This window comes from Pongo pygmaeus, chromosome 11 (genome assembly GCF_028885625.2).
Source record: "Pongo pygmaeus isolate AG05252 chromosome 11, NHGRI_mPonPyg2-v2.0_pri, whole genome shotgun sequence".
NCBI classification, from domain to species: domain Eukaryota; kingdom Metazoa; phylum Chordata; class Mammalia; order Primates; family Hominidae; genus Pongo; species Pongo pygmaeus.
Genome location: NC_072384.2, coordinates 119,523,646 through 119,535,809, shown reverse-complemented (window position 1 = coordinate 119,535,809; position 12,164 = coordinate 119,523,646). Strand labels below are relative to the sequence as shown.

The following is a 12,164-nucleotide window of genomic DNA, read 5'->3' as shown; positions in this document are numbered from 1 at the left end:
ATATTATCCAAAGCAATAGATAATTTGTTCTCTTCAAAATAGAGCTGATTGAAGGATAGAAGAGATCTAAAGGTGAGAGAAGAAAGTGATTTTACCAGCAGGCCCAGGAGGGTCGAGCCCAGTGAGGCTCGATCACTGCATCTCTCTCCTGATAATGAGGTCACATGTCCCAGGCTGTAGGTCATTGGAGCTTCCAGAGTGGCATACTCTGCCCCCGTCCAATTTTAATACTGCTGACAGAGGCTGGCAATGATCAGAAAAAGAACCAGGCCTTGTTTGATAGGTCTAAGGAACTACTAGCCCAGTTTAAAAGCCACCCTACACCTACTGAACAGCTAAGAACATAGGCAGCCAAGAAATGACCCGGCTACTGAGGCCCCAGGTTGGATTTAAAGTGCTCCAGGTCACTGCTGTAGAAATTATGGTGTTCCCAGTCTCCACCCTTCCTCCACTGAAGGAGGTTGGACTGATGTTGACCCAAATTTGAGATTCAGATCTTGGAGCACCATTATGTCCTGAGAAAAAGAGTATAGCTTTGGAGTGCAAAAGCTCTGGGTTCAAATTTTAGCTCTGAGACCCCAGGCAAGTTACTTGGCATCTAGATCTTGGAGTTATAGATTTGTAAAATGAGAATGATGTCGTGCACAGAGGATTATTGTGGAGATTTTACTAATTGTGTAAAGCACCTGGCAGAGAGAAAAGACTTGATACATGCTGGTCTCCCTGTGCTTCTCCAGCACACACCCTAATCACTGTTCCTAAATTAGCCTAGCAGAGGAGGGTCTGGTCTTAGTGAAGCCCAGTCTCAACCAACGAGGTGGCTCTGCTGCAGAGGCATACCTGATGGCAAGCTATGGGAGTACTTATAGCATAAAAACTTATTTGACATGGATCAGATCTTTACCAGATTTGTATTTAATAGGTTAGAATTACAGTCTGAGAGAGGAGAAATGAGAGAAAGAATGGAAAAGCTAATAAATGGTTATAAATTAGAACCTCTGAGAGAACTTAAAGAAATTGTCTTTTACTTGGAGAAAAGAAGATTGAAAGCAATTTAACAACTCTTCAAGACAATGCATGAAGGATAATCAGCAGGATAATGGCCCTAATCCCTAAGGCCAGAAAAAGAGGAACGAGTTGAATTTGCATTAGAGAGGGAGGGAGATAGATTAAATTTAGGCGAAATTTCTCTAGAAGAATATTATTAAACAGTGGGATAGGTGACCACAGAAGCCTATGGAATTTTCTTTCATGGAACTCCATAAAAACAGAGAGCCCCTGTTTGTCTGGTTTGTGAGAGTTACTGACCCTGCTCCAGAAATCTGAGGTAGTGGGGCAGGAGGGAAAGGGGATGGAGAATATCGCAGAGATAGTTCTTGAGCCCTGGAAAATACAAGTTAAAGCACTTGGAAAGCTTTCAGGGAAAAGAAGCAACATTCATCTTTGACTAGGAAACAGAATCTGAATGCTAATGCAAGAAAGAACATGCGGGGTGGGGAGAAGGTGCGGGCAAAGGGGAGGAAAGGAGGCGATCCATTTTGTTTCCACATTGCAGGCACCATTCCACTCCTAGTGGAGCAATCCTAAATTTCTTTCTGTGGGCCTCAGTTTCCTTTTCTGTAATATCAAGCGCTTAGATTAAGCACTCTCTTGAGTCTCATCCAATCCTGAATTTGTGTTTATAAAACTGATCCAGAGAGTGTGAGTAAATCTGTGAACAGCTACTTCAGCTCCGAACCCAGTGGTGTTGAGTGGATTGGTCCTGCACAGAGGGACAATGCACCTGCATAGGCGAAAACTGGGGCTGGGCCAGAGTCATGGGCTTCAATCCCTGCTTTTCAGCCACTAGCAAGTTGTTCATCTTCTCTGAACTTCAATATCTTCATTCGTAAAATGTGGACAGTAATAGCTCCTTTGGCCGTTTTGAGTTTAAATTAGATAATGCAAGTAGAAGACATAGTACAATAATATCTAATAACTCCCATGTTCAGGAATATAAGTACCAATAAAATGGTACGTATTGTATTAATAGCATTTGAGTGAGAATTTTTAAGTCCTTTTATTTCTCATCTTTTCATTTCTACCTTTATTGGATTTGTAGAATCTATTACAGTCAAATCATAGTTTGGTGTTGTGGTGGTGATGTTTTTTGTTTGCTTTTAACACACTTGCCTTTACTTGTTTTGGCAGATGAGATCCTAATTCATTCAGCTTTCCCGAATGTCATATAAAAACACATAACACATGTTCACGTTCCTAGTTGTTTGTACATATTCTCTGCTCTTTTAAATGTGTAATATAGAACCAAGTAATTATTTAGCAGTTCCGGTGGCTTTGCATCATTTTGGCATTCATACCAAGCCCCCATTACTGAGATCTTTGCTGCCCCTCTTAACATGGTCAGTCGGGGTTCTTCGGTATTCTGTTGACGTCACCATTTTAGCTACCCTTCTCTGCATATTGACCTATCCCTTTGCAACTTCATATTGTCACTTTCAACAGTGTTTCCAACTTAAAACCCCTTACTTGACTCTTCAAAAGGCTAGACTCCCCATCCCCAGTTTGACACCGACAGGCAGGCTGTGGGATGTGCACCGGGTTGATACAGAACCCAGCTCCACCAAGCTGAAAGGGCGCGTCGCCTGGGCCAGGGTGGGGCACCAGGTTATGAGCGGCCTCCTGCCTTTTGGGTTTGCTTCCCCGCAGGGGACACCGTAGGCGGCTGTGCGGTCCGGCCACTGCCCCCCGCCCCTCGCGTCCGGCCGCGCCGTGGGTTGCGGTCTCCGTGGGGGTGGCAGCTCCTGTCCGGGAGGTTTGCGCCTGGCGGGGCACCCCAGAGCCGCGAAGAGCCGGTAGGCGAGGCCAGGGCGGGGTGGGGCGCGTCCAGGCGGGGAGGGCAAACTCGGGCAGCGCAGGGGGCGCAGAGGGCAGCGGGCGGGCGGACGCGCGGCGGAGGCGCGAGCGGGACGAGGGCTGGCTAGTGCCGGGGCCGCCCGCCCGAGGGGGAGGAGGCTGTGCTGCCCTTGCTGCAGGTTCGCTGTCGAGCGCACAGGAGGCAGGGACATGGGTAGGGTGCGGTCTGCGCGGGGCCCGAGCCCGGATCTCTTCCATTTCCCCTCTCACTCGGCCCCGGGCTGCGCCGCAGACGGCAGCAGCTCCCGCTCCGCCCGAGCCGCCTGACCGCCGGGCCGGGGTGCTAACCGCGGGGCCCTGCAGCCCGCCGGCCCGGCCAGCCCAGCCCAGCCCGGCGGCCCGCAGCCCCGCCGCCCGCCGCCCCCCGCCGCCGCCGCGTTGCCAAAACAAACGGGCCGGCCTATTTATTGGCGGCCGGCGAGCCCGGCAGCTCAGAGTCGAGGCGCCGAGGGGGACAGCGCGCCGCCACCAGCTCGGGCCCCGGGCCCCCGCCCCGCACTTGAGTCCCGCCGGCCCTGGCCGCACCGCGCCGCCCATGGCGCCCCCGCCTGGAGCCCCCCGGAGCCACCCGGACGCCTGAGCCCCCGCAGCGCTCCCGTCGACGCGCCTGCCCATCAGTCCACCAGGAGACCTCGCCCGCCGCTCCCCCGGGCTCCCTGGCCATGTCTCCCGCCCGGATCCGGCCCCGACTGCACTTCTGCCTGCTCCTGTTGCTGCTGCTGGTGGTGCCGGCGGCATGGGGCTGCGGGCCGGGCCGGGTGGTGGGCAGCCGCCGGCGACCGCCGCGCAAACTCGTGCCGCTCGCCTACAAGCAGTTCAGCCCCAACGTGCCCGAGAAGACCCTGGGCGCCAGCGGACGCTATGAAGGCAAGATCGCTCGCAGCTCCGAGCGCTTCAAGGAGCTCACCCCCAATTACAATCCAGACATCATCTTCAAGGACGAGGAGAACACAGGCGCCGACCGCCTCATGACCCAGGTGAGCGCGATCCGCCCTACCAGCGCGCCGCCACCGAAGCACCGCCACCTGCCCGGCCCTACCCACCCCCTGGCACCTTTTCTCGACTGGCTGGCACGCTCCCTGGCACCTGCCCCTCTCGCCAAGCCCCGCTGCCTCCTGCCCAAGATGGGCTGGCCAGGGGTCCAGGCAGGAGTGTCGGCATCCCCAAGCCCGGCGGAGACTGCTAGAAGAGCTCCCCGCTGCCAAGCCCCACAACCCAGCAGGTTGGCGGCGGCTCCTCTGCCCCAAAGTACTGGCAGCTCAGCCAGACGCTGCACCCGGAGGTACCTCTACCCGTCTGCCTCCTGCGCCTCCAGGACCCACGCAGTCCCTCCTGGCCTAACCTTCTGCACAGCTGTGCCCCTTTCATTTTGAAACTTTTCGGCACCCCTGAGGCAAAGAATCTCTGGGTGCGTAGGGGCACCACGGCCTTTCCTTCCTGTGCGCTCTTGGTTCTATGGGCTGCCCCTTCCAGGAGCAGCGTCCCGGCTGGGTCTGCGGTTAAGAACAGCGAGGAAGAGTTGAATAGGGAGGCGGAGGTGGGAAAGGGAACCTGCCCAGCGAGCCCACGTGTCTGTCCGGAGAGCTGAGGGGTGCTACTGCAGTGGAAGGGTGGGTTATTGGGGCCTTCGGGCTCTGGGACTGGGCTTAGGGGATTCCTGGGCTTGGTGGTGGGGACGAGAAGGAGTGGAAGAGAGGGGCTGAGATGCCGAGGGAGGCAGGGACCAGGGCTGACGCTAGTCTCTGCATGCTGGGAGCAGGACCCGCGCTCCACCCAAGCTTAGAGGCGCAAATTCCTTCCTAGCAGCCAGGTCCGCGAGGGGAGAGACCTTCACCCCCTTCCTTCGGGGTCTCCCGAGGCTTCCTCCTGAAAGCAGGCCCCTGGCTTTCTAGATCCGTTGGGAAGAGCAGCTAGACTCAGGGCCCTCAGCATGCACCCTGGCGCCGGGGCTGGCCGGCCAGTGTCGGGGCCGAAGGTTGGCTGGTGGCCGGGCCGGGCCGGGCGCCGAGGAATGCAGATAAGGATCCGGGCCACGGGCTGGGCAATCATTGACAGCGCACGCCCGGGCTCTGGACCCGAGAGGGGGCGGTGGCGGTGAGGGAGAGAGGCGGGGAACCAGGGCTGCAGGCGGGCATAGGTGGGGGGCTAGAAGCCTGACGGCAGAGTCTACAAAGGAGCAAGCAGAGCTCCCTCCCTGGGCAGTAAGCACCCCCAGCCAGGCTGTGCACCAGCGAGGACCTGCGAGGCCCTGGGTTGTAGCTGCTATTGGCTCCTGGCAGGCTGAGTCCAAGGGTCTGTGAGGCCCGGGCTCTGCAGGGTGGGGGTAGGTTGAGACTTGGGCTGCCCACACTTGTTGGCGCCTCGAATCTCAGAGTGGAGGCATGGCGGAAGGGCCTTTCCCCTCAGACCGAGGCCCCGGCCCCAGCTTCTTCTTCTCAGAGTCAGCTGCACAGTCTCTTGGGCTCTCAGGACCCAGGCACACCAGGAGGCAGCAACCAAGGATGACCGCTTCGGTCCTTCCCCTAGGGCGCGGCTCTACCCCAACTCCACGTGAGGAGGATGGTGGAGCTGGCTCCCTGAGATCAGAAGCTTGGTTTATGGAGTTCCTTCCTACGGTATAGGGGCGGGGCACCGGTGCAGAGGTCCTGGAGGTCTGGGATTGTCAGCCCTTTATGCGCCTTGCAGAGGAAGACGCTGCATGTGACCCCTCATTGGGCGGCCCTGGTGCTAGTCCGCCGGTTTCTGGTTCCCTGGCCCTGTCATCTCTGGGGGTGTGGGCCGGTTTCGGATTATAAGAGGGTCCCGGCAGGAATCCTCGGTGGTGCTCGAGGGATCCAGGTAGGCCGGCGATTCCCCTCCAACACACCCCCTGAAGCTACCGAGACGCTCTGCACCTGCCGCGCCTCCAGAGCCCGTCGTCCCCAGGCCTCAGCCCTGAGGCTGCGGTGACACCTACTGGGCACCTCGGGCCTTGCACGCCTCGCAGGCCCGCCGCAGGCAGTCGGCTCAGCGGCCACTCCTCCCTCCCGGCCGCTGGCTGGCCCTCCTGCCTTGGAGGCACAGAGGGACCGGGCGCTGAAAGGTGTAGTCCTGTCTGCGGAGGGATGGGTACCCGGAGCTGAAGACAGCACAGGAGGCAGGAGACCTCCACCTACCAGAAAAGGCGCCGCCAGGGCGCTTGCCTCCATGCCTCCTCCAGATTTGTGATACCGCCGTGCGGTCCAGATCCCCGGGGGCGGCTGCATGCTAGGGAGGGAGAACTTCAGGGCTCTCTGTTCCCAAGGGAGAGGGACAGCATCCTCCTGGGCTTCCAGCTCCCGTGGGTGTGGCGAGAGAGTTCTGGGCGAGGCTGCGCCTACACCTGCACCTCGGCCGGCTCCTCCGGCTGATTTCGCTCTCGCTGATTTCGCACACATTCCTCTCCCAGCGCTGCAAGGACCGCCTGAACTCGCTGGCTATCTCAGTGATGAACCAGTGGCCCGGTGTGAAGCTGCGGGTGACCGAGGGCTGGGACGAGGACGGCCACCACTCAGAGGAGTCCCTGCATTATGAGGGCCGCGCGGTGGACATCACCACATCAGACCGCGACCGCAATAAGTATGGACTGCTGGCGCGCTTGGCAGTGGAGGCCGGCTTTGACTGGGTGTATTACGAGTCAAAGGCCCACGTGCATTGCTCCGTCAAGTCCGGTGAGCCGCCGCCGGGGGGCTGGGCCCGGGGCCGGGGCCGCAGGGCGTGGGCAGGAGGCGTAGTGCCGAGAAGGTGAAGAGGCCTGCCCGGGAATGGAGGCAGGGATGGGGGAAGAGGACATCAGCGGCGCTCTCCAAGGCTGCTCCTGACCGTGACTGCCTGCTCATCCCATGCCTGGTAGTGTCATGGTAGGAACCTAGGGAGATAGGGCCCTGTCCCAGGGCTGCTGGGTGCTGACCTGGTGGCCCACAGTCCAGAGCCTGCCACAGGAGGTGCAAGACAGAGCAAGCTGGACAGATGGAGGAAGCCAGGCTGCCAGACAAGGCCTCCCCACCCCACCTGGCACAGAACACGACGGGTGGTGGGGCCAGGGGCTGGGGTATGCCCAGACACCTGCATGCCTGACCAGGAGCCCAGAGGCTCAGCACCCACCACCCAGCTGCAGGTCAGCCCTTCCTGGGGCGCAGGCGTCCCCAACCTCTCCCCTTGTGCCCTGAAGCTGGACATTTCGGGGCAAAGCCAGCCAGGAGAGCCAGACTAAACAAAGTGGACTCAATAAAGTGGATTTTCCCAGATTGGCCGCATTGTTGATCAGAATTGGCAGGCACTGGGGCCTCACCCCTCCCTCAAGTCTTGTCAGCACCCTGTCACCTACACTGAACCCAGCCATGGAGGCTCCAAATGGTTCCTGTGTGGCTCCCAGCCAAACCCCACCTGGCTGCTGGCTCAGCCTTTCACACTGGCAGCGTGTAGTAGTTGCACTCTCATAGACCCGCACACTGAGCCCAGGCCCACATTTTGATATTCCTGACCCTACCCTGACCCACAACCATACCCTGAACCTTCCACTCAATACTTCCCCTGCCAACTGTGTCTACTGCAAGCCCCATCCACCCTTCACTGCAAACATTGACCCACGACAACCACTTCCATTCATTACTCCTGACCCCCAAACACTGTTCTCCTGCTCACCTGCTGATGCCACAGTGTTTTGTCCCTGCACAGGGACTCAGCGCATGAACTGAAGATGATGACTGTGTCCTCGCCCCTGGCCTGCTCCTGACCCAAACATTCACTTGGAGGCTGCCCAGGAGTCTGCCTTCGCCCCATTGGGTGGGCTCCTCTCACATCCCTACATTCAAAGGTCCAGCTCTGTTACAGAACCTGGGGAGTCAGCCTGAGAGGGCAATTTTTGGGAAGTGTCTGAGCAAGGGGTGAGAAATAACAGAACATCTAGGCCTCGGAGGAGATAAGCAACATCCCCCCTCCATGAGGTAGCCCTTTCCTTCTCATCCACTGGGTCTTGGAGCCCCACTATGCTCCTCTCGTTGGCAAAGTATTAGGCTGGGGAGGGGGTCACAGAAGATCACATTGGAGTAAGGGGATGGGGGCAGTGAAGTATCGGTTCAAGCCTGCATAGGAAGTGGGGGGCAGGAGCCAGGATATGGTGACGGGGGCTCTCTGGGAGCAAGAGGAGCTCTGGCTGGCTGGGGTGGCCAAGGGAGGGTCGTTGTGACCAGGAGGCTGAGCTGCGCAGCAGTAACACCTTCATGTCCCTTTCTCCCACAGAGCACTCGGCCGCAGCCAAGACGGGCGGCTGCTTCCCTGCCGGAGCCCAGGTACGCCTGGAGAGTGGGGCGCGTGTGGCCTTGTCAGCCGTGAGGCCGGGAGACCGTGTGCTGGCCATGGGGGAGGACGGGAGCCCCACCTTCAGCGATGTGCTCATTTTCCTGGACCGCGAGCCCCACAGGCTGAGAGCCTTCCAGGTCATCGAGACTCAGGACCCCCCACGCCGCCTGGCACTCACACCCGCTCACCTGCTCTTTACGGCTGACAATCACACGGAGCCGGCAGCCCGCTTCCGGGCCACATTTGCCAGCCACGTGCAGCCTGGCCAGTACGTGCTGGTGGCTGGGGTGCCAGGCCTGCAGCCTGCCCGTGTGGCAGCTGTCTCTACACACGTGGCCCTCGGGGCCTATGCCCCGCTCACAAGGCACGGGACACTGGTGGTAGAGGATGTGGTGGCATCCTGCTTCGCGGCCGTGGCTGACCACCATCTGGCTCAGTTGGCCTTCTGGCCCCTGAGACTCTTTCACAGCTTGGCGTGGGGCAGCTGGACCCCGGGGGAGGGTGTGCATTGGTACCCCCAGCTGCTCTACCGCCTGGGGCGTCTCCTGCTAGAAGAGGGCAGCTTCCACCCACTGGGCATGTCTGGGGCAGGGAGCTGAAAGGACTCCACCGCTGCCCTCCTGGAACTGCTGTACTGGGTCCAGAAGCCTCTCAGCCAGGAGGGAGCTGGCCCTGGAAAGGACCTGAGCTGGGGGGCACTGGCTCCTGCCATCTCCTCTGCCATGAAGATACACCATTGAGACTTGACTGGGCAACACCAGCCTCCCCCACCCCCGTCATGGTGTAGTCATAGAGCTGCAAGCTGAGCTGGCGAGGGGGTGGTTGTTGACCCCTCTCTCCTAGAGACCTTGAGGCTGGCACGGCGACTCCTAACTCAGCCTGCTCTCACTATGAGTTTTCATACTCTGCCTCCCCCATTGGGGAGGGCCCATTCCATCTGTCTTAGGCCCCTTTGGGTGGGCTTGCACCTCAGTTGATGCTGCTAAATTCCCTGGGAGCCAGCATGGAGCTGGCTGGACCCAATGTTGTCCAGAACTGGGAAGGCCACAGGGGTGGGGCAGCCATCCTGGCCATTCTGAGGTATGACATTCCTCCCCGGCCACACTCCTCAAGACACATCCAGAGACTGTTGCTGTCTGTGGGCAGAGTTCTGTGTTCTGGCCAATGCGACTGTAGTGCCGGGGACTGGGGGAGGTGGGTTGGATGTGCTTGCCACCCCCCGCCCCGGCTAAGCTCCCCCTTCTGCTGAACCATGATCCCCACCCCCTCCGCTGGTCAGTCTCCCATACCTTATTTATTGGCACGGAGGGGGAAGCCCATGTGAGAATTTTGGGGATGTTTTGGTCTTTTCTTCCTTTTGTAATAAAAATTATTTAAGTTGTTAGAGCCACAGAGTCCAGGATGCTCACGGATAGTTTGGAGCCCTGGAAGGGTGTGTCCAGGGTTTTCTCCCCTGCTCGGAGAGGCCTGGCTCACCTTCCTCCAAGGACAAAAACTCCAGGCCTCCTACCCTCACTGCAGGTCCATTCCCACCCAGTAGCTCTGCAAAGCCCCTACAGAGAGCTGTGCTCTGCACAGGGCAGGGCCTTCCCACACTGACCTAACTGTTTACCCCAAACAAGGATGGACCCCAGAGAGAACAGAGATGACTAGTCCATGGTCACCTCACTCATCTATAACCATGCCCTTGTGCTCTCAGGGCGTGGGCTTCTGACTCTTCCCTGTTGGTAATGGACCACAGTGTGAAAAGATTCTGTAAACTTCACATTTGTCTTGTGGGCTATTCTGACTTCTCGGACAGGTCAGAGATCCCTAATCTAGCAGTTCTCAAATGTCAGGATCACCTGGGAAGCTTGTTTAAAGATCATTCCTGGCCCCGCTTCCAGGATTCCACTTTTTTTTTTTTTTTTTTTTTTTTTTGAGACAGAGTCTCACTCTATTGGCCAGGCTGGAGTGCAGTGGCGCATCTTGGCTTATTGCAAGCTCTGCCTCCTGGGTTCACGCCATTCTCCTGCCTCAGCCTCCTGAGTAGGTGGGACTACAGGCACCCGCCACCATGCCTGGCTAATTTTTATTTGTATTTTTACTAGAGACGGGGTTTCACTGTGTTAACCAGGATGGTCTTGATCTCCTGTCCTCGTGATCCACCCACCTCGGCCTCTCAAAGTGCTGAGATTACAGGCAGGAGCCACCACGACTGGCCCAGGATTCCACTTTAATAGATCCAGTGCAAAGCCCAGGAGCTTAGTTTTGCAAACACCCCAAACATAGCAGATGGTCCGTGGGCCACACTTAAGAACTGCTGCTTAGTCCAGAGGAGGCCTGGTTTACTGCCAAGACAGCATGATCCCCTTCTTTACTTTCCCTCCATCTCTCCATCCCAAGGCAAGTTTTTCTATACTCACTACAGATAAGCTGAGATTCTGGGTCCAGTGGTACAAAATTTTCAGGAGTTTTGTGAGTCAGTTGAAATAGGCACAGTGGCCATAGAACTCTGGAAATTGGCAGAGACTACCAGTTAGGGTTTCCCCCCACCTTGGGGAGCCAGTTGTTGAAGTGTGCCACTGCCCAGGCTCTGTCCTCTCACACAGATGACTGTGTTGAAAATGGTGGGGATGACTGTTCAGACTCTTAGTTTACCCTGTCCTCACATCCACTGAAGAAAATGCCAGAAAAAACCATTATTCTGGGGTCTGTGTCATCTGGAGAAATAGGGCCCCACTGGCTGTACTGATAACTGCTATCATTTTTGATGACTAGCCATTGCTAGGCATTATTCTAGATCTTTACACTCAGTAGCCCACTTAATGCTCATAATGACCCTATGTGGTATGTACTTTGTTTAATATTACCACTTTCCAGAAGAGAACACACAGGCACAGGGAGGTTAAGAAACTTGCCCAAGATTACACAGCAAGTGACAGAAGCAGAATTTGAATCCTTCCAGACTGGCTCTTGGGTCCATTGTTTTTATCCCCAAGCTTTTTCCCTGGGGAACTCAGGTTCTCTCTGGAAGGTCGCACTCAGCATTTGAGGTCTGGAAATCTGCTTTGTCAACACATGTAGCGTGGACCCATCTCTCTGTGGCAGACTCTTACTGACCAGGCTCACAGGGACCAAAATGTTCATGAACTCATTCACAGTGAGAAATATCAGGCCAAGGTCAAGATGCTCCTGTCCATTCATTCACACATTCTCTCCCTGTAGACATTCTACCTGGGAGATCAGATTGCAGTGACAAGTTGTTGGTGAGTGTGGATGCATGCAGTAGATGACTCTCCAGCTCACGGGGGAAGGAGTGGGGGGGTGCCTTTCCTACTGGGGTTGGACACATGTGGTCCAGCAGACACAGAGCCATTTGGTGTCCTTAGACCTTTCTGTTCTAGATGGGCCTCCTCAGGGAACAAATTCATTCGTCAGACAAAGACTGCAAAGATTCAGCAAAGAACTTTGTATGAATTCAGGCCCTCAAAAGAACAAATTTGGGGTGGAATGGGACCCTACAGCTTTTCCTGGAATTCTGGGCCCAGATATGAAGAAACAAGGAGACAGCCTGGAGATCATCTTTCACGTCTGCAGTGTGGTGGCCCAAATCTCTCCCATCCTCTGTACAATGCTGAGACCCAGAGGAGGGTCATTTGCACCACCCAGACCCAGGCAGTGCAGATCCAATGCCTGCTTCTCCACTTGGGCCCAAGCTTAGCCCCCAAGGCTGCTGCATCCAGAACTGTGATGTTCACTCATAGTCAATGCTTATTTTATTTTATTTTATTTTATTTATTTTTTGAGACAGGGTCTCATTCTGTCACCCGGGCTGGAGTGCAGTGGCATGATCTCGGCTCACTGCAGCCTCTGCCTTAGGTTCAAGCAGTTCTCCTGCCTCAGCCTCCTGAGTAGCTGGGATTACAGGCGTGTGCCATACCAAACCCAGT

General features: G+C 56.7%; 1 protein-coding gene across 1 annotated transcript; it reads left to right on the top strand.

Annotated features, from left to right (window-relative positions):
• Positions 1–3,051: 3,051 nt before the first annotated feature.
• IHH (Indian hedgehog signaling molecule) lies at positions 3,052–9,618 on the top strand. The gene is made up of 3 exons (XM_054478587.1): positions 3,052–3,890; positions 6,341–6,602; positions 8,173–9,618. The coding sequence occupies exons 1-3, from the start codon at positions 3,576–3,578 to the stop codon at positions 8,829–8,831; spliced, it is 1,236 nt and encodes a 411-aa protein (XP_054334562.1). The 5' UTR covers positions 3,052–3,575; the 3' UTR covers positions 8,832–9,618.
• The last annotated feature ends 2,546 nt before the right edge of the window (positions 9,619–12,164 follow it).